The 22,829-nt window shown below is 35.2% G+C and overlaps 1 protein-coding gene across 6 annotated transcripts in view; it reads right to left on the bottom strand.

Moving 5' to 3' along the window:
• Positions 1-22,829, bottom strand: part of FAM184A (family with sequence similarity 184 member A) — a 79,220-nt gene that overhangs the window by 19,751 nt on the left and 36,640 nt on the right. For 3 of the 6 annotated variants that reach the window (XM_071548973.1, XM_071548974.1, XM_071548971.1), the window contains exons 4-10: positions 21,590-21,771; positions 20,772-20,969; positions 17,523-17,645; positions 14,309-14,470; positions 12,509-12,630; positions 12,174-12,324; positions 1,006-1,047 (exon numbers count right to left, since the gene is read on the bottom strand). In XM_071548973.1, the coding sequence (XP_071405074.1) occupies positions 1,006-1,047; positions 12,174-12,324; positions 12,509-12,630; positions 14,309-14,470; positions 17,523-17,645; positions 20,772-20,969; positions 21,590-21,771 (980 nt within the window). The remainder of the gene's footprint in view (positions 1-1,005; positions 1,048-12,173; positions 12,325-12,508; positions 12,631-14,308; positions 14,471-17,522; positions 17,646-20,771; positions 20,970-21,589; positions 21,772-22,829) is intronic. The other 3 variants (XM_071548976.1, XM_071548975.1, XM_071548972.1) reach the window with 1 other exon arrangement.

Here is a 22,829-nt window from a genome sequence, read left to right on the forward strand (position 1 = left end):
CTCCAAATTCTGGTAATTCTTGGTATATCATTTATAAACATTCAGCAAATGGGACAAGGGTGAAACAATTTTCTTTTCATTTCCTTCTTGGAAATGCAAAAAACATTTTAACTGAGACAACCAAGAGAAGTCTGACATCAGGCCAGGAATCCATCTCAGAAGTGATCAGGAACAGTTCAGCAGATTAAAGTGACTGCAAAATCACAGCCTGAAATGAGTCAATCTCTGGACATGTCTATTTGCATCAATGGACTACACAGAGAATAAAGGACAATGAGGATTAAATGATTCTAACAAGCAAGTCAGATTGGTCTCCCCTTCCAGTAATTTTTTTGATGTTGGAAAGTATAAAAAAGTTAAAAATCTGAGTCTTTTTAGAAGACCATGTAACTTTAAACATTAGTTTGATTATTCAGTACACTGGTATTACTTAAGAGACCACGTTATTTTGAAAACATTAGTGCCTCCCTTTGCATGTCTTTGGACCACCTATTCTATAAACCTCTGTATTGAGGATTCAAAAGAACAACTCTCAACACTATTCTCTGAACTTCCAATACTTAAACTCACGGCTTTCAGTGCATTAAAAACAGTAGTGAGAATTTTAAAAATAAAATAGAAAGAAAGAATATTTTTGCTACAATTAAGACTTGCACTGCAAAACTGCAAATTATAATAGAGCATCAACCTCATGCTTTGAAGAAAGCTCTGCAATACACGTTTGCGCTGCCCACAAGCTTGCTTGCGTTAACAATGACATAAAAATGCTGCTTAAGTTATGACCATGTACATACACAGTGTTTGATGCCCAATGATATGTATATAGTTACACACATGAACAGATGCAGTACACAAGCTTTTCATAACTAGTGGCACACGTTCTCCTCTCAAATATTAACATGTTTCCCATTTCATAAGCTAAAGCTTTAAAGCAGTACCACAGGATATGCAGGTTGATTAGTGCAAGCATGCCCTGTTCACAAGCTGTAAGTGCAAATCACTTACATTGCTGATAGATTTATGCAAAGCTTCACCGAGACAGTGCCGCTATGAAGAAAAGATCACAGGAATCAAGGGAAACATTCAGAAATCAACTAAGTAAAAGGGATAAGGAAGGAAGGGTAAAGATAGAACATTAATATAATTTGATTTGAGAAAAATAAGTTGAAAACGATCTGGAAAAATAAATATGAATACATTGCTTTGACTGAGTAGATAAGCTACCCAACACAGAACAGAATGATGTGGTTTCCCATGTTATGTTTCAGACACACAGAATAGCATTATCTCTTTCAAATAATGTTACTATATAGTCACATATTACACAGTTGAACACTTTTGAAGTTATCTGCTTTTTTCCTCTTCTCCTTTATGGCAAATAATTTTGGGATGAAATCATTAAGTACACCAATTTGCATTCCTGTTAGAAAAGATGTTGTATAAGGACGCAATCAACAATCAGCTGTGTCTCTGAAATATCACAAGCATATCAAGCACACCATATTAAAGATCAAATTTCACTCCTGAAGGGCAGAAAATTAGTCTGTAATGAAGACATTTCTATTAAAATACTTCTTTTATTTTTCTTGAAATTCAGAATGAGATGGGTACACAAAAGACTCTTCCTGAAAGTTGCCAGCAATAAAATGACTTAATGTACTACTTTATACTAGTGTTGATTACAAATGAAAAGAAAATCTCCCCCAACATATTGCCAAGTAAATGCTCTATGAAATATTATTGATCATACAAATAATATACTTCATATATATAGATATATAAATGCCTGTGTGTTTTTATATATGAATCATGTGGATAAGCACACACATGCACAGAACAGCGTTGTGAGAAATTGAGTGAGAGCAATTTCAAATCCAGCATGGACATTTTCCCCTTTTAGCACAGGTCAGTCAAGAACATGGCTTTCTCCAGTAGACAGTAGGTATTTGACACCAGTCTGGAAGCCTATATTATTAGATAAGGGAATTAGTAGATAACACTTTGTCAAAATACAGAAAGAAATCATTATTCATTCTCATGAATCTACAAAAAGTCACAACATAAAAATACATTATTGTGAAATATGCAAAATGGGCTAATTAAAATTGTGAGTTACAAGCAATAATTTTCTATGCAAGGGCAAAACACTAGGAGGCATCATATACCAGCAAACAAGACAACACACTGGCATGTAACAGCTCCGATTCCAACACAGGATTTTGACAGTGTCAGTCTGAACAATCAACTTAATTTTGCTGTGCTTCCTTTCCCATGTGTTTGGTGCTGTTATGAGCAGGAATGATCTCTTGCAAAATAAATGTTAAGTTTATAGAACATTTTAGACTTAATATGGGTGGCCATATTTAGGCAGCACTGTGGTACAACTAAGAAGTATTTAGATTTTACACCTGGAGCAGAAGGGTTCATATTGTTCTACACTGAAGAGAATCTCCAAGTAAAAGTACTTCTGGTAAGCCTATATTCTGAGGTTACCCTATTACAAAAAGGCTGTTTAAGAGAGATTCCCCCTGCCATTTGCAGAATAACAGATTTCTTTCACCAAGAAAGAAATTGGTCTGTGCCATAAAACTGATTTTATAAGTAGAAGTACTAACATGGGATAACTATTTTAATACATGTGATTTCATCAAATTTAAAAGTTTCCTAGAGAGCTGGAAAGCAGATAGAATTAAAACTAACTCTTGGTGAAAGTTCTACACTAAAACTTTTAGATAAATTTGTCAGACTTTTTTAGGCTACATCACTCAAAGCGATCTTTCCACAACCCATATCTCCTGATTGTGAAACGAGATCAGTAATTATCTTGTAAAAAAAAATTAACTACTGATTGCTCAGATCTTACTGGCAAAAAGAAGAGCATGCAAAGACCAAAAAAGCTATTTTTTAATAAATCTGAACTTCAGTATTTCACATTCCTACATGTTCTAAAAAGACACACAGCAATGTTGAATACACAATAAATACAGCTTATTTATTTTTAACAAAACCTGAAAGACCTAAGTTCTTTACTGATACGGAAGTCTAAGTATCATATCACTATTCCAAAGCATTTAATTAAAGGACAGCTAGCTACACATCAGTCTGGGAAAAAACATTGGAAAAGATGATTTAGGAGTCAAACAAGAAAATCGTCAAGTGTAAAACAAGTTGATTTTCAGTCAACATAGCAATGGAATAAAGACCTTTGATAACAAACTTGGGCAATAAATGCTCCTGTACAGAAATGAAACATAAGAGTATTTTTAAATAATTTTCAATTTATTATCAAATGAGGTTTTGATAAAAACATCTGTGCTCGTACAATATTATTGAAGAGTATTTAAAAATATTAAAACTAGCCTACTTTATCTCAAAAAAAGTTAGCGGTGTTTGATCACTGAAATCAAACAGGTATTCACTAGGATTATTACTAAACCGGAGAGAACCTGTTATTTTCATCCTTTATTAGACAGTAAATAATTTTCCTGAAAACCATACACAATAGGACTATAGAATTACATAGGTTGGCCAACTGGTATGGGGGCTGATTCCAGCCAAATGTGTAGCATTGTAATTGGATGCAGCTCCATATTGAAAAGTATGCAGGACACACTCAGAATGCAGAACTCCAAAATAATGCTGGCTTAAGTATTATTAAGAAATTCCACAAAAATTCAAAACATCCTTATGAGTACTTCCACAGCAAGGTCCACATTCTGGAAAAAACGTGTTAAGAACCAAAACCCATGCAAGCATAATTACTAGTCTGAATTTCAATGACGGGAAAAGTGGTGAGAAAAAAAACCCAAGGGACAAGGCGAGTTTATCTATCATTCTATTTCTACAGGATGGAGTTCAAGATTCAGTTTGTGATGTTACTGTGGTATAAGAAATCCTTGCTCAATCCTCTTTGAAATCAGACTTTGTAGATATGGGGTGTACAAGTGAATTAATTTGCTCCTTGCAAGTACAAGAACTTCTGAAAACACATCTGTTTGGTATATATGCATTAGCTAACTCGATTTTACTTGATTTTGCTGTTTCCTTTTTCAGCATCCTTATAAACCCACTGATCAGCAGGACCAAAAGATTTTGCACACAATATATGGGACAAGATTGGTATTTCCACCTCTTTTTCAAGGTCTCTCCTAAAATGGCTGAGTTTTCAACTTAGTTGGGCCAATTTGTGTTGCAGTAAAGCATAGATTTAATGACTTTAAACTGTTCAAGCTGTTGATTGCTTATTAACGTCAATAGCTGTTTGTTTCCCATCACAACTGTTACAGGGCTATACCTGGTGATGAAACGGTGCCATTTTCCTCAAGAAGGACATTTAGTGCAACAGTGACATTTTCACATTTTCATTCAGTTACCTTGTTTTCTGCAGGACATTAACTTATTGAATGCCTGCAAGTTTTCTAACTTGATTGTTTCTCAGGGCTAAAAATGACTTTCAACCAGATTAGAGAGACCTGACACTGAATTTCAGCATCAGTCTTCATATCACCCAAAGATCAGTTATGTAAAAGTTTCTTCTCACTGACATTTCAGTGCCAAATTGTGTCACAATCTGATTCTGTGGTACAGTTTACTGAATTTTCAAAATACTGCTGGTAAACAGGAATTCCTGGGTAAAACCTGAGACCCTAACGGGGAAAGGTCCTACTTTATCTGTTTCATCAAAGCTGATCTAGATTGCTACACAGCCTTTGCTTCACTTTCAGAATGACCTCCCATAGATGCTGCTTACCTTTCTGAAGAAGAAACCCTACATGCATCCATCATACATTAGCAGAATAAACTAGTTTCTGAGGTGCATGCCAAAGAATCTGAAGGGACCTTTGGCTAAGTCCATTTTATCCAGCTAATAACTGCAATGACAACCTTGAAACTCCCCCTCAAGATATGTCTTTGATTTGCAGAGAAAGACTGATTTGTCAGCAGATGTGCAGTCTCTGGCTGTGCAGTGCTTACGCAACAGATGACTCCACAGAGATTTGGAAAGCAGCTGTTTGCTACTACAACGTTTTGTACTTGGCTCGAGGCTTGTGAATATGACAGGAATTGAAGTGCTACATCAAAGTTTGCTCTCTGTGTCTGGTAAGAAAAAGCAACATTTGGAGCCCTTTCTATATCTCAAATCCCAACAGTTTTCTAATGAGGAAAATGAAGTATATGTAAGACATTCTAAAATGCGTGACTATCTCTGGGATCTAATTGGTCCTGATTTCCTCTTGGTTTTGTAGCAACCATGAGGGAAGGTGCTGTCTTCCAGGATATCATAGGGCGGGGAACTTAGCATGTTGCTTTAGAAAGACGGAGCTCTTCTCTTTTCCAGTTCTAGGAGTCTGTCAAACTTCTAGACAAAATTACAGAATGGCTTGGGTTGGCCTAGGTGATTTGCACTTGTATACATTTGGATTTTGGAATACATGCTTTTAATCTGACAAACTGCAGGTTCAATGGTCAGAGGGAAAACAGGACCATTTGAATCTCCTGACAATTTTTAAAGGTTTTGGAACAGTACTAGAGCTTCATTTCATGTATTTGCCATAATGCTGTCAGGATTTTCAAGATTATATACATACCTTGACTAATTCTTCCTGGAGCACAGAGGTATCACTGCCCTTAATCTAGAATTCTCAAACAAATTTTCCTCCATCTGGTAAGTTCTCTCTCGTTCCTTCCAGGGTTTGATGGTTTTATTGGTTTTAAACCAAAAGCAAAAGACACTTGAGCAAGTATGGAGCAAAGAGACTAAGGGTAATACATATACAAATATAGGATTAAAATTTTGTTTGAGGGATGGTATTCTGTAGATTTCTATTTGCAAGTTTTGGAAGCATAAACTTCCAAATATCAAATTATACTCTTTATTCATGCCTCATTTATTACATACAGTACTAAGAATTTAATGGTTTTTTCATCTATTGACAAATAGAATTAAAATAGTCTTTCCTTCTCCAGATTTACTACCTAACGAAAACTGGTGACATTAAATTTCATGAGACGTTTAGAATCAGATAGACAACTTTCCTTGGATATGAAGATATCAACTACAAACACAGCCTACATATATTTTTAAATTCAATTAAACACAACACCATAGGAAAAAAAGCAAAATTAAGAAGAAAACAAAAGAGAAAAAAAAGTTCAGTAATACATTTATTAGATAACAGAGCAATAAACTCCCATTTGTTAGTATTCCTACTATGCCCTACTGAAAATACTTTGAAAACACTGATTTGGTTGCTTTTGTTTGTCTGTATTGCTGAGTAGCTCTTAATTGTAAATGGTCTTTAATGAATCTCCTCTGTTATATTCAGAATCTTTTAAACAAAGAACAGAATAATGATGAAGGCACGATGTGGGCTGACTCACCAAATCTAAAGGCTCATAACAAACAGCTGAATGTCATGCATTTGTTTTCATGTTCAAACTTCAGTAAAAACTACAATGACCAGTGCGGACAGAAAATTGCACCAGCTAACCATCAGGAGCCCATCTCTGTATACAATAGGGAACCCAGAACAACAGTGATTCCTTATTGAGAAGCAGACAGTCATGAAACCAGGGGAACCATGCTCACGACTGCAGTGACTCTGAACTACATGATTATCTACATGCTCACATACACTAATTTCTGACTTGCTTAAATCATAGATGTCCCACTGTGCCAGTTTAAAAGTAAACTGACAGGAGAAATAATCCCAACTCAAAGGAGTTTACAAGTAAGACTTACAACTTACTAAAAAGATTACAATAAATACAATGATACAGAAAAAACTGGTTTTAACCCATGAAAAATGTTTATGCCTCAGCACCCTGGGGCACAAACAGGACAGAGTTTGTTAGCCCCTGCGCTGAACCCCACAAAGTAAAATGAAAGGAAAACCTGTCGGTGAGGATGACGGTCGCAGTTCTGTCAAAGTAATATTGCAGTCTTTTGTTCAGAGTGACAGTCACAGTCCTGTTGAGGTTCTGGTCCTCCTCTGGATACGACAAGTGGTACCAGAAGTCCCAAAGCCCAAAGATTATATATGCTCAGATTCAGATGGGAATGCCCAGTACCTCCCTCAGGGCAGGGAGTTCCACAGTGGGTTATTTAACTCTGTGAGTCATGGGATATTTTTGGAATCTTTGATGGTCATTGCAACTGCCTGTTACGCTGTTACACCAACCCCTAATGGCTCATTAGCGGAGATGATCCCTCAGGCTGGGTGTAAAAGTGCTGATGCCTCACCAGAGGGTAGTTATCACAGCTGAGTCACTGGTGTGAAGACAGAAACATTCCTGTGCCTCACAGGGTTCTCTAACACCCAGCTTGTAGCCTGAGGTGTCAGGTGTGCCCTGGGCAGCTGCTGCAAATGATCTATTATTGACAGTCCATCAGAAATGACACAGTGAGTGTAGAAAACAGTTTTGGCTATAACCACATAATGATAAACTGGTCCTGGCCCCTGTAACTAGGACACCCACTTAGAATGCAGGAGTATTACTCCGCTAAATCAGTGGTGAGTGGCAGGATGCACACAGACACTGGATCTAGGCAGAAACTCCCAAATCTGCCTCGATTCTCTGTGAAGTTGCAGCACAGACCCATTAAGACCATAGTTTTGAGAGCTGTAGTAACTTTGTCAAAGTTTTCAAGAGTCAAAGAAAGTGTGCTTCTTTGGAAAAACAGATATCTACAGATGAAAGAAGAGGCATAAAACCTTACCCTGACCTGCATTCCAGGTGCTCTCTGTTCTTTTCTCCCTCCTTGGTACGATTTTTCTTTTTATTCTTTTGGATTTCAACATTTTAGATTTTTAAGTGCTTTTTAAATCTTACCCAAAGTCCCTTACCATCCACTAGATGTCATGATAGCCTTACCAGTATTCTTGAATAAAAGAATTGCCAAAGTGAACAAGGAGGGAGTTACCTGAAGTCTATCTTCACTCTGTTTCTGACAGACAAGCCTTTAGACAGTGTGTTTAGGACAATATCGAGTGACAGAAAACTGAGTAAAATGATTCTGTGCTGAAAGTTTATCTCCTTTCTTCTGGGAAACTGATACAGGGTATATAGAGGCTATTTCTTGTAGAAATTTCCAGCATCCGCTTGAAAGCAAATCCACTAATACAAGAATTACCCAGGCTGTGGAATACACCAGTAATCTTTGTGCTGGGGCAGGAAGGCTGTTTCCTGATTCTGCTAATGTGGATGCATGTCAACTCTGCAATAAGCACCTCCACATGGGCAAGTAAAGACATAACAGCCTCCAGCTGAAACCTGATCAACAGTCATTTGCAGATGTTCACAGGAGCTCAACGACTTTTCTCAGCACTTCACCACATGAACAAGAGTATACTCAGAATTGTAAGCCAGTATTGCAAGATTGAGGTTTTGAATTTTCTGAAAACTAAAATTTGAATAATGTCTACATCAGAAGGAAATATTTACATTTTGATATAGGTAAAACTTTCTCCTATTTACTTTCACAGTTTAAAAAGGAATGCACCATTACCCAAACAAAATGAAAAGGAAACTTCAACATATTTTGCAAAAGAGGAGAGAATCCTTGCAGTAGGAAAAATAAACAAAAAGTACCAAAGCCAATGTAGTATACTTCTGTCAATTCTCACAGTACTACTTCTGATATTTCCATTAATAGAAGACTTATCTTCTGCTGTGAAAAGCTGAAAAAATTTAAAAATGTCACACTAATGCTTGGTCATGTATGAAGCTACATAAGAATGGAAAAGCTACATATGGGAAAAAATGCTGACAAAATCATTTAATTTACTGAAATGTGTTACTGAAAAGGAAGGAAGGTGGGAGAACCAGTATTAGCTCAAATATAGAAAAGCCTATCCACAATGAGGACCCTTGATTCAGTTTATAGAAACATTTATAACAGGAAAAACAGATAAGAAGAATACAGTTCTTAATCTGTACATTTTAGTGCCCAGAACTGAAGGGTGCACAAGACAGACAGGCAAAAGAGAAATCATGCTCACATTTAAAAAAAAAAGAAAATTCCTGCTATTTTGTCCATGGCTGAAGATTTCTCAGCAGTAAAATGTTTTTAAGAAAAGTGTTAAAACCCCATTATACAGCTTAGAGGAATGGAAACGAGCTAGCGCATCCAAATTCACTGCATATTTCATAATGAAGCTCTCGCATGGATTGATGTAAAGTACTAGGTGAAATTTACAGGGAAAAAAAGGAAAAGCACTTTCTTTTTTTGTATTCCAGAACAATTTCTCGTATCAGTCATAGGAAATACACATTTGGTCTCCAGACACTGATCTAGTTAAACTACCAACCACATTAACTGTAGATGGTGAGGATTTGCAACTGGGAAAATGTGTTTAAGCACTTAATCAGCTGAATAGCATTTTATCTCAAGAAAATTATTTTACTCATAACAAAGCTATACTGTTAAAATAACAATAATCTTATATTCATTCTATAAGGCACCACTTATCATTAGTGGTATAAAACCAAAACTCTTACCCAGCTTTATGCATCAAACATGCAACAAATAGAAGTAGCAGAAATTTATAGATTAGTATAACATAATCAAGAAAGCACAAACCAGCTTAGTATACCTTATGGGCATAAATTTTATGATTGAACTGTTTGGGTTGTTTTTTAATTGTTAACATTTATAGCTGTGTGTCTTCATTCAGTTTTTCCAGCACAAGTGAGCAGCATTCCAAGGTGGGCATACTCTATGTTGTATTTTTCTGCAGTTTAAGTAACTATATTTAAACCTGTTTTTAGAACACTTCAAATACATGACTGTTTCTGTATGACAAGTTAGGTGATACACCTCTTTGTAGCTTGTTTTTAAATCAAATCAGAGATGCATCAATACATAATAGAAAATTATGTACCTGCATTGATGAGCATTTCATTTCTGAATCCAACATTTCTGAACCAAACATTTCTGAACCGCATTTATACAACTAAATGTTGAAGCTCTAGACACTTTCTCAACATAAAGAATACCTGTAGGCCATATTTATTGTCAAGGTAGGAGTTTCCAAATGATTTAGCAGAGACTCTAGTCTTGTATTATTTTGATAAATCATTGTATAATATTACTAGCATAGATCAGACCACTATTTTGGGTGTAAAAATCTGAATTACTGAAAGAGGAGCTGTATCTCTTCTTTCTTCCTAATTTTTACACAGGCCTCATGCCTTTCAAATAGGTTTTAAATGCATCTTCCCACAAATGAAAACCAGGGCTGAGTGTAACAAATACACAATTTTACAGTGCTATTGCAGTATCTGAGGCTGTTTAGTAGAGTTTCTAAGGCATCTATTCCAGGACTGTTCATTTTAGCACCTTATCAATGATCTGGAGGAGGAGTATCTGGAGAAGTAACCCTATGGAGTTTGTGGATGACACTAAACCAGGAAGAGTAGAAGGTGGAAGATGACATAGTGGAGACGACACAATACATTGAAAGACAGGGCTGCCATTCAGAGGGATTTATAAAGGTTACAGGTACAGGCTGACGGGAACCTCACAAAATTCAACAGGACAAATTCAAAGTCCTTCACAAGGGATGGACAAAATCCCTGCACTGGCCCACACTGGCTTACAGATGTGCTTTGCATGACCTAGCTGGCAGTGGCTAAACATCAATCAGCAGTGTGGCTGGGCAGCAATGAATGTCACCGATATAGTGGGCTGTAGCTGCAACCAGTACTTTGAGGGAAAGGGATCAGTCCCTCCAACTTGGCACTTATTGCACACCACCTGGAGGGCATATTCTGTCTCCTCCTCCAATTCATTCATCTTTGGTACAAGACACATGTTGATAAATCTGATCATATTCAGTGGAGAGCTACCACCAAGATGGCTGAGACTGGAACCCGTATCCTTCTGAGGAAACTGTTCAGTCTAAAGAAGAGAAGGTTTTGGGTGACTTAGTAGCTTTCCAGTACCTATGAAGTAGCTACAGAGAAAGTGGACCCAGCCTTGTTACAGTGGCATACGACAAGACAGTGAGAGACAATAATCATAAACTGATACAGAGAAGATTCTGTCTAAATTTAAAGAAAAACCTCACTCGAAGGATAAACCCTAAAAGAGATGACTCAAAGAGCCTGTACAGTATTTAAAAATTATGTTAAAACTACATTAAGTTTAATACATCCCTTTCAAGACAAAATGCTATTTATAGGTAGAAGTAAAGAAAGTAAATGAAGCTTGGGGTTTGTGTAATGTGAAATTTAAAAGCAAATGAGCCCAAGTCTCATTATGTTCATGTTGTAAAAAGTAACAGACCAAGAACTTTGAAAAGCTTCAGCTTTTATGAACGTAAATCACAAGATTTCACAAGCTTGAATTCCCCTGTCAGCAAAATACATTGTTATGTACTCCTAGAAGAGGTTGTATAATGAAGTGTGTGTTCAGTTACTAGACTTCTCAAATTAGATCACAAATTAAAAGCCATCCCACATAAGACCCTGAAATCACAGTCATTTAATCTGTTTCTCTTACTTTAAAATGTGTTTGCTCATTATCAGCTACTCCTTCCAACTGGAGTCAATAAAACCAGTTCTAAAACATTTATGGTTTGGAAAAAGTACAAAGCAAATATGTTCTTTGATTTATCTAACATAAATGATATCATAAATATGAGTTGCCATCAAAACAACCTCAGTATTTATATAAAATTATCCCAAAATAATGTTCAAAATCACTTAAGACACAGCAGTAATACATGTGTCATAGAAACTGAGGGACATTTGACTTTTCAGTGACTTGTACTGTGTTATTCTTGTAAAGACAAGGAATTATTACTTTTGTAAAGATAAGGCATACCTCTAAGTCCAGACAAGTACCACTGGTAGATATTTAACAGTAGAACAGGTGAGCAGACAGAATAAAAAAAAACCTTGTAGTGAAGAAACGAGACTGTCAACATTCTCCTACCTCTCCCCTCAAAACTGTAGAAAGTTTTATTCATATTTAATGTAAAGAAGAACAATATTAAATTATGTTCATATATTATTTAAAATATTCCACAATGATTAGGTTAAAAAGCAGTATGCTAAATTAAATTTCAAATTCAGATATCACAACCAATTCAATGTGTTTAATTGGTAATAAACTACCTGCAGCTAAATGGTAATGGCTTTCCAATTCTCAAAGACACCATAGTTACCTGGTCTAAAAGATCTTCAACCTTTTTTTGCCATCCATCCCTTGCTGCATTTTTTTCACGTTCTTTCAGCTGCAACAGCTGAGTCATGGCTGCCTTTTTATCCTCTTCATGCTGCAGCCTCAGCTCTTCACGAAGCTTATTACATTCCTGTCTAAAAACAAAGGTCAAATAACTACAATGCAGTGGACCTTGTGCAAGAAGTGAGAAAGAATTAAGACTTCAGTAATAACTGAAATTCTTAGATCACAACACAAACATTTGCTTTACATTTCATTTGATAGCACATTTGCATAGTTTATTTGTTATTGAAGAATAAAAGGGGGAAAAATACTTGCCGAAGATTTTCTGTCCATTTTATTTCCAAGTCACGTGCCATTCTGTCAACTTTGAACTTCTCTTCTTCTCTCATGGCAGCAATCATTGCCTCGTGCTGTTGTCTCTCCTGATCTAGTTCTCCCTGTAAACACAAACTTTACAATAGAGACTGATCAGCAGCAAAAACATATTCTAAACCTTAAATTAATATATTTATAATAAAAATATCAGTTACAATTGGCTCATATTTGAATGAGAACTTCTTCAGTGTGCAATTCCTAATTACGCACAATTAATACCTATACATCTGCTGACATTTCTTACTTGTGAAATAGAAGCCTGCATTCGTATAAAAAGCAATTTTTCAATAAGTCATTCTGCAAGTAATCTTTTCAAATACCATTATGTTGAACCACAGAATAATTTATGTTGCAAAGAACCTCAAAAGGTCATTAAGTTCTGTGCAAAGCAGGACTAACTTCAGAATTAGAGCAGGTTGCTTAGGTCCTTGTCAAGAATGGTTTGATTGCTTTTTTTAATTTTTTGAAACATCAAATATTCAGTATTAGAATTTCAAAGCTTGAGCTATCTGTAATTGATACAAAGTTCATATACCTTATTTCTGCTTCTTGATGGGACAAACCTGCTAGAAAAAAAGGTTTCACAGTCTGAACACAAAACCCACTACCTTTAAAATTTCTATTGGTTTCTGTTGAAATTTTACCATACTGGAATAGTATTAGGTACTACCTAGAAATCATACTTACATGAATGTTATTCAGCAGTGCTTGCTTCATACATGGGAAACAAACATGGCCCTCTAAATAATAGGACTTTTTCAAATGTAGCATTTTTAATATTTTAAAATCTGTTAATATAAATTCTAGTGCCAGGAACCTGCTACATATAAATATTTAAATGTTTTAATAGGTGAAGAGAGTAATACTAGTTCATAACAACACTTAGTGAAATTATAGGAAATACAGAAAAAGTTATAAACTGTAATATGGTGCACATCTAATGACCATAGCTGAAAGAAGTTAAAAAAATATACCCATATCCTGCTTCAGGCTGGTTTTGTTATGAAAATATGAAAACAGTTTTCAGTGAAGACTTTTTTTTTAAGATTTGCTACTCTAAACATTTCTGTGATCCTGTAAAATATACATTTACTGAGGAAAGAAAAAGGAAATGTTTACTTAGTATTACAGTCAATGAGGTATTGACAGACTAACTGGCAGTTTTAGTTCCATCTAAGCCAATTAAAATGACAATGTATTTGTGCCTAGACAAATTAATTGCTTCAATGGTATAAAGTGGTCACATTTTCTAGGTGACAGTCTGCTATCTTTCAAGATATATGTTTAAACTATCCTCAAGTCTCTATTGAAATTCTAAATTTGACACTTAAATGAAGACTATGCCCACTACTCAAGCAAAACATTAAAAAGGTTTCAGTGAATTCTAGAGCAAGACATGAACTGTCTGATATAGCAACATTGTAACACACATCCTTTTTACATTCCTGTGAATTTCCATCAAGCCTCTGAACATACTTTGGCACAGCTACTACTTATATTAACCACTGAAAGATGTGCTTGCAGCACTACCTGTTAACATACTAATAACCTTCTGACAACAAAAAAAACCACCCACCCCAAAACGATCAACCATCTTCTCTGCTTGAAATAGAAATCTTTTAATGAAGCCACATGAGACTCCTTCAATTATGTGTACACTGTAATACTTCTTGCCATTTTAAAAACAAAACCAAACCCACTACTGTGTTTGCACAATTTATTTTCCAATGTTATGGTTACCTCAACACTATACAATGAATCTGTGGTCTCTCGCAGTCTTGCTCTAGTTAATTCTAGTTCTTTCTGGAGTATTTCCTGAGCTTCTTGAAGACTGGAGATGTGTCCTTCTGCAGTCCCAAGGCCTTGCTCACTTTTTCGTACGAGGTCTTGCAGACGACACACCTATGATAAAACAAAGCAAGCTGTCATTTCCATAATAATAACTACTGGCAGCCAAGACAACTTGGTTTCATTTTCTTCCAGTGTTTTATAATTCTCACCTAAGCAAATTTTTAGTTGCACAGCCTGTTCTCTCTTAATATCACAATGCTTCTGTACCTAAAAGGAAACTCCTGTAATATTGTAAAATCAAAGACTCACTTAAAGGATTTTTACAAGTAAAAAAAAAAAATCCAATGTGTGTTTGATCTGAAATCACCTGCAACTTTACTGTGAGAAAGTGTTTTATGCAAATTAATGAGAACTATTTGAACTCTATATGAACTCTAATCTAACACCTAAATTAACTTGTACTAATACGGTTCTGTTTTCAGATTGCTAGCTGTCCACAAAGTAGCCTCGTTAAAGATCAATCTAATACCTGTAGATATAATGTGATAATTTCCTTAACTGCTATGTAACCATACACATTTTTTCTTCCTGTTTGTGCTTCAGCTCCCCATCTGCAAAATGATGATGCTATAGTTCTTTGCTTCAAGTAAAAATATTAGAGATTGAACACTGTTCACCAGTTACAGGGAAAAAACAAAAAAGCTTTTTAAGTATGTAGGCTGGAAAAACTGACTAATGGGAGTCAGGGAGGACCAAAAACCAGCAGCTAATTGCAACTTAAATTGTTGCAGAAGCAGTAGTCTATGCCATTGCCTTTGTATGTTGAGACAAATTTCCTTCATGATGGGACAAGCATCCCTGCTTTGGTTTGCAGGCATGAACAGGCAAGAGTTACAACCACTCTTTCTGTTTGTTAGAATAATTATATGCACATACTGTTTATAATATACCCAGGGTACCACTGTTTTTATCTAGCTTAATACTCGGAGCAAGCCTAATGAGGCTTTAATCTTCCTCACCCTTTCACCAAGTAATTGCCACCAAATAGTCCATCAAAAAGAAAAGAGAATGGCGTGAGGTCAAACGCAGCCTTCTCAGCAGGGAAGCTAGAACTAAGCTAACATCCACAGAAAGTAATAAATACATGCCTACTGTTAAATGACCTCTGTAACTTAAAACAAACCAAAAAAAGGAAGCAACAGTAGCAATGTAAGAGCTAAGCTAATGATGTGCCAGACACATAATCGGTGAAGCTTTTTCCAGGTCACTGAAGGCATTGAGAAACTGTCGTCAGTTGTCAATAGAGATCTAAGGGTAAGCTGTATTTGCAAGCGAAGCGCTTCTTTCATGTGGTCAACATAAACACAGCAATAAAATAAAACATATCTTCTCTGTACTACATGGAGTGGATTTACAGACCACCGCAAATTTATTGTCTGTGTCTTTTTCCTCATTCTTTCCATATGAAATATGCACTACAGTATATATTTATCCTGGGATAGGAATGTACATAAACTCAAATACTAAATAGCAGCTGGCCCTACATCACTATGTTAGCTTATGTTAGGCTTCAATTCCTCAGATATGCATCTGTTTTCTTAATTCAGTATGCTGATAAATTTTTCAAGCAAGTTTATTGCTCAGAAGAAGCTAAGAAAGAGTAACTAAATTTAAGCCTACAGTGTTGAGTGACAATAGAATGACAATAGTGCTCTCCTTAGATTAATCCAGCAACAAGGAAAGGTAACATACAACAGAGAAGTTACAGCTAAAAAGAAATAACAAAACTTGCCTTAATTTTTAAGTGAAAATAAAGTCATGCATACTTTTGTTATTATAAATAACTAATACATCATATTTCCATAAATTTGAATGCAGGAAAGCATATTGTCAAAAGGAGCAGTTCCAGCTTCAGTTTGCACCTTGTCTAAGCTTGGATGCACTGGCAAAGGCAAAGGCACACACAGTCATCAGAAGGAAGCACAATCTGCTGTTTAACAGGTACTCACAACTGACCAATCATCAGTGTTGCTTAACTCCAAAGATAGGAGGTTCAGCTGCTCTGGTAGTATATAATCTCTGTCATATATATATATCTGATAGGTAGCACTCTGGAAGTATATATTAATACATATTTTCAGCATATATACAGTAATATTTAATAATTTAATACTCTGTCACATATATTAATAATGTATTGCTATATTATTAATATAGCAATATATATTAACACACAAAAGCTATACTTTAGTAAAGTAATCTATACTTTCAGAAAGGCAGTCTCTCCCATTTATCACGTTAAAAACAAGAAATTTTGTTCTTAAGCTAGTTTAGCATTTGTGAAGTTTGCAAGCCACAGAATAAGATGCCTGTTCTCTCCAGAACTTGAACTGCATAGAAAACATTAACAAAAAATGTAGCTGCAAAATAGTACTTAAATTCATGCTTAGGTCTGTCTTAAAACACACACTGAAATGACATGTAAGGCTTGCTGAACAATGAGGCAGATGAATTACTTTCTGGAAATGCGGCAGAAGTTTCAGAGAAGAATAGACTGCTGGTTTTGGTATCAGTAGAATACATCTCTAGTATAAAAATATTATATTATGAAAAGGTAGTGATTTCAAACTCAAAAAATTAAAACTGTATTGAAGTACAACACAGTTAACATTGCTTACATATAACAAAATATTGCAAATAATTTGGGTCTTACTGTAAGTATTTCATTTCATCTTTTGAGGAAAATATATAAAGATCATTTTCAAGTCAAGCAGCTGACCAGAATTTCCAATATGTCAACTGTAACTAAATATGTGTTTAAATACAGTTATTTTTCTCTCTGCATCCTGACATATTTCACGTAGAGGCCTGTGTACCTAATGAGAATATAGAGTTAAAAACTAAAAGCTGCTTATGTCAACTGTTTTATACCTCCATCTCTTGCTTTGTTAATTTTGTAAAGCACAACAAAAATCAATGCTCAGAAGCAGTCAAGTAATTCATAATCTTTGAAGAATAGTCCATTTTAAACAGAAATAAAGCACTAAATAGACCGAAGAGCATAGTCCTACGTCTGTCCTGGACTCTGAGCACAAAACTGCTACTGATGAAATGTGGTCTAGCACAAAGGAAATGTGGCTAAAACAATTAAGTTAATCCTTGCCTCCTGATTGGCAGAACTCAGTTTCGTTGTCAGCTCTTCCTTCATGTTTTCCAGCTGCTGTCGAAGCTGATTCTTATCATCCTCCAAATGCAGTTTCTCCTTCTCAAACTGCTGCTCCAACTCCTTCAGAAATAGAAAGGATGAAAGAAATAATAAATACTTGTCATACAGTCATTGCAAAGTACAGGTGTGCCACATGAAAATTTTTTTTACTGGCATAAATATTCTTGATGTCAATCAAGAATCACCCTTTCCTTAAACTCATAAAACATGACTTTCCTATTACAATGGATGTCTTAATTTTTCCGTTTATTTTATAATCCAACATCCTTGGTTAATCCCAAAAAAGGCAAACAGGACCTTCTTCTCATTTAATTACCAAAATCATTAAAACTGTTATCTACTTCACAGTTTTTCAATCTGAGTTGACAGAAGTTTTCACTTTTTATAAAATTACACTGATAATATGCATGGCCTTCAGCCTTTAGCCATGTATTTCCTACATGTAATTCCCACAGAAAATAGTAAATCTGAAAATCCAGAATGAGCTCTGAAGCTTTGCAGGCTGTTACAATGAACAAAAGAAAGGCCTACACTGTATCTGCAAATTTTACATAGAACCAAAAGAAATCAACAATTAGTTTTCAAGTTTAACTGCATGGAAAGAATCGGGTAACACCTCTGTTTTCATTCAGTCTCTGGTGTAACAGTCAAATTCTGAAAGTAACTGTTGAATGCATTATATTTTTCTTATGTGAGCCTATGTTGTCTGTATATGTTAGAAACCTTTTTCTTTTTTTAAGAAAAACTACAAATTATGATTCACCTTTATTAATATTCAGAATACATTTTCAGAAGAACAATTTCTTTCACAAAATACTTTAAAGGAAACATATTAAAATTCAGAATCTTATTACATATTTCAGTGGAATATACTATATAATTTATTATACCATGATGTTTTATTGAAGAAAATTAAGGTTGCCAGACAAGGTGCTCCAAAGTCATGTTAATACATGAGTTGAAGGTTTTCTACGCAGCTACAGAGGCTCCTTTATTAACTCCTTCCAAGGGGCTCAGCTGTAATGCAAGGCTTAGCATCCATTCAATGCCTCTGTGTAGCCCTGGGCTCAGGTTTCTGAGAAATCAGTAATATCTCAGAAACAGCTGTGAAAATACATAGACCAGAGACAAGCCAAACCAAAAAGTACAGCTGCAGGTATAGGTAAGATTGTGGAGGCAGGGTTGGGGGGAGAGAGACCTCAAGTATTAAAGACTTAAAAACAGTCCTAAAAAGGTATGACATTTTAAAGAAAACCAGGGAGCTGCACGACAGCAATGCAGCGTCATCTCCAGGAAGTAACAGAGGTCAAGCCTTTCTCATCCAAAACCAAGTGTTTTGCGGGGAATGTAAGCATATTAAGCCTAGCATCTTGTTAGTTCTAGCACTACATCAGAGTATGTGGTAGGCAATAAATAAATAATTTCTGTGCAAACTGCTTGCACAATTTGCTGGTTCACCCTGTAAGTTGGACAAAGTGACAAAACAAAGGGTTATACGTGTCACTAACACACTGATACACAATGTAACTCAACAAGTGCCTCTTTACTTCACTGGTCCCAGATCAGTCTCCACATGGGACAAATGAAACTTACCAGTTTGTCTTGTTCATGCTGAAATCTGCTGGCTGCAAAATTCCACTAGTGCTATTTAGACACTATTCTGATAACAGAGCAATTAGTTCTTTGATGATACTTGTCAGTACAGCTGTGTAGTACTGCAAAATTATTAGCAACTCTATTTTCATAATCCTCCTTATGTCATTTTTACAGCTCATTTTATAGATGGAAGAATTGAAGCAAAAAGAAATATCTATTTCTTGAGTCCTACTCTAATTTTGTAGAATTCTCTTCTATTCCATTTCTTTCAGAACTTTCTAAACACCAGCTGCATTTCCCAGGCTTCTAGTCCTAATAAATCCTCATATCCTCTATCTCAAGGCTCCTGGTACCCATGCTTCTTCCTCATACTAAATTCAATTCTTCTCTGCATTTAAGCCTTACTGTTTTCTTCCTTGGATTAATCAAACACAAAACATGTCCTTAGTGAGACAGGTTTCACAGAGGAGACAGCAAAATCTGATTAAGACTTAAGATCAGTGAAATCCGATTAAGATTTACCCAGATCTTGATCCTAACTTCTTTTCACAGTTAGTTTCCCGTTAAAATCGTTTTACATTTCTCACATTTATAGAAGTGTTCCCAACTTCAGCTAATATAAAGATTTAAGAAAAAACATTTTTTGATATCCTTTGTTTTATTCTCTACATTATTTGAATAACAAACAAAACAAAAGAAAAAGAACACCCTATCTTACTGAAAGAAAAATATACCCAGAAATCTTTAAGAGACATTGTCTCAGTAACAGGCATGTTCAAAGTTACAAAGAAAACAGATAAAAAGAAAAAAGAAAAAAGTTACAAAGAAAATCAGACACACATATGTCTCAAAGAACTACTTCAGTTACTGGGTGATATTCGTGATTTATTAAAAATAAAACAGGAGCATAACAAAGCTTTGAATTAAACAATTAATCTCCATCCTGTATTTCCTGTGTAAGGCAGAATTTGTGTATCAGGTACATGCAATAAGGAAATAATAATTCAGAAATGATCCTCTCATCATGACAAAAAAGGCCAATTTTGTGAAACCAAAAAAGACCTTTCAGTTTCAGGATTCCAGTCAAAGATAAATGAATAGTTGCTGTACAATGAGCATAATTTTATTATGTAAGCTTGGAACAGTTGTTGTCACCTTCTAAGTACTGATATAGGCAAGTCCCACTGTAGTGTCTTTTTGTCTTTCTGGATTGTCTATGAAAATTTTAAATAAATGTTACAGTAATATAATCTTTCATCTCCTTCAGAAGAACTGATCTTGATTGATATATCCAACCCTTATGGATATGGGTCACAAATCCCAGGAAAACAACCACTATACTTGAAGACAGTTGTATAAGTTGAGAATTTCTCTTTTTTATGCAGACAAATGACAGTACAAGCGCTTTTTCTTTTTTGCAAGATATTTATTATTTTAATAAAGACTAAGCAGTTTCTTCAGAAAGGCCCAGCAGACCTGCAGGTAATTCCAAATTAAACTTGCCATAAAACAAAACCATGGAGTACAAGATTCAAATTGTAACATTTGATTTTTGTAATATGTTTGATTACTAAGAAAACACAAACCTACCATCTGCAGCTTCTTCTTATCCTTATTAGCATTACTGTGGGCAGCTTCAATTGCAGTATGGTGTTTCCATGCCAGCTCTTCTAAGGTCTTAGCATGAGCCTCCTTTAACTGTGCAGCCTCTCCTTCCAGTCTTGCTTGCAATTTTACCAGTTCTTTCTCATAATATTCACGTTGAGTCTCCCTTGCTTCATTTACTTTCTATAAAATACAGGAAAAAAATCTATTAAGTGGTAAAATAATCCAAACAGTAGGAATAAAAAAAATACAAAATTATTACTGATGACATAAATCTACAAAAAATTAACTTCCATATAAAACAAACTGAGCAAACACTAAACACTGACAACATAATTCAATAACCAAAAAGGTAGTTTCAACAGATCCATGCAAAACAATATATCCTTACTAAAAATCTACTTTTTCCTCTATTTAATCTAGGAAAACAGCAATTAGGTATCAAGCCTATAGAGAATTTCAGTTCAGTATTTTCAAACATATTCAGTGCATTTTCAGCAAGTGACTTTCTAAACTGTTCTTTAACCATTTCACACTTGCCCTTCCTGAGACACTTTAGCTACTAAGCATATACACACGAGGTCATGAATCAAATGAAATTATTAAAAGATGTCCAAAACAGTCTGAACAACATCTAATCTCACTTTGCACTCTACATTAGTTGTTCTATGTTGCTACATCAGACATACTTCAAACATAGTGGTCCTAGTACAGTCACATCAAACAAAAATTAAAACGTTTTTTTTCTCCTGAGAATTCTAGGTCCTATTTTTTATTCAATTAAAACCAATAAGGTGTCTAACCTTCTCCAACGCCAGAATTTGCTGCCTTTGTCGCTCATCCAGACTTTGTGTTTTGCTTTGTAATAAGTTTCTTTCCTCTTCCAGTTGGGACAATTTTTCCTTTAATCTAGATCTTTCTGATTCCAAATCTCTGATTGTAACTTCTTGAGTCATTTGAGTAGCTTGAAGCATTCCAATGTGACCTAAAAACAAAACAGCTCTTTAAAACCCCACAGCATTGGTTTCATGCAATTGAAGTGCACATTCATACTCCAGTGACAGCACAAATCCACTGGAAGCTTGCATATGAATCTCCCTTGTCTTCACTGCAATACTTATCTTCCTCCTCTCCACTTCTCTCTTTTTGAGTTTTACAAAATGTCCAACAATAGTAGAGCCACTTGGTGCTGGGGCTCCTTTAGTTTCAATTTTCCTAGTCCAAAGTTGCATATTGACTCCCAAGAGAAAGCAGAAATTGGCAATACATTGACAGTCTATCTAAAGAACTTACCCCACCTAAATACACACATTTTACCCCATAATAAGCTACACAACAGGAAGCAAAACATTAATATCTAAAGGTAAAGATGTTATTGTTCTATCAAACTCATACTTTAGCCAGTATGCCAGATATATATCTTTAACTGCTGTAAAACTTACAGAATTACACTTTGTTTATTTTGGTATAGGGATATGACTAAAAGATGTAAGAAAAGTCATTATCTTTATAGTAAAGTATGATTTAAATCCTTGCAGGTTAGAGGCTTGCTTTTTCTTTCTTTATATATATATTTTAAAAACCAACCAATCGAAAAACTTCAAACTAGACAATATAATCTAATCATCTGTCCTTCATATAACCATTGGAAAATTGTTTACAACTTCAGAAAGTTTTGTCCTTGTTCTTCCTGATGTGTATCTATATTATTGAAAATACTAACACTAGGTAATGGACTAAAGCAGTGAAATTCCTGTCATGCTGGGAGAGGCTTTGGAGCAAATAGAAGACTATTTTGGAAAAGAGGAGGGTCCTAGGTTTGTTCAACTGAAAGATCAGAGGTATTGGTTATTCAGAATTAATTTTTTATTATTTTTTGTAGCCACAACTTCCCCTCTTATTTCCCCTCTTATTTCCCCTCTTATTTTATTATAACCCTCGAAAATTACAGATTAGTTGAGTTTTAATAACAAAGTAGAGCTTTTAAATTTAAGTTACTAAGAAATAGTATTTTCATAAAAAATGCACACCTCTACTTGTACT

This window comes from Pithys albifrons, chromosome 2 (assembly GCF_047495875.1).
Source record: "Pithys albifrons albifrons isolate INPA30051 chromosome 2, PitAlb_v1, whole genome shotgun sequence".
NCBI lineage: Eukaryota > Metazoa > Chordata > Aves > Passeriformes > Thamnophilidae > Pithys > Pithys albifrons.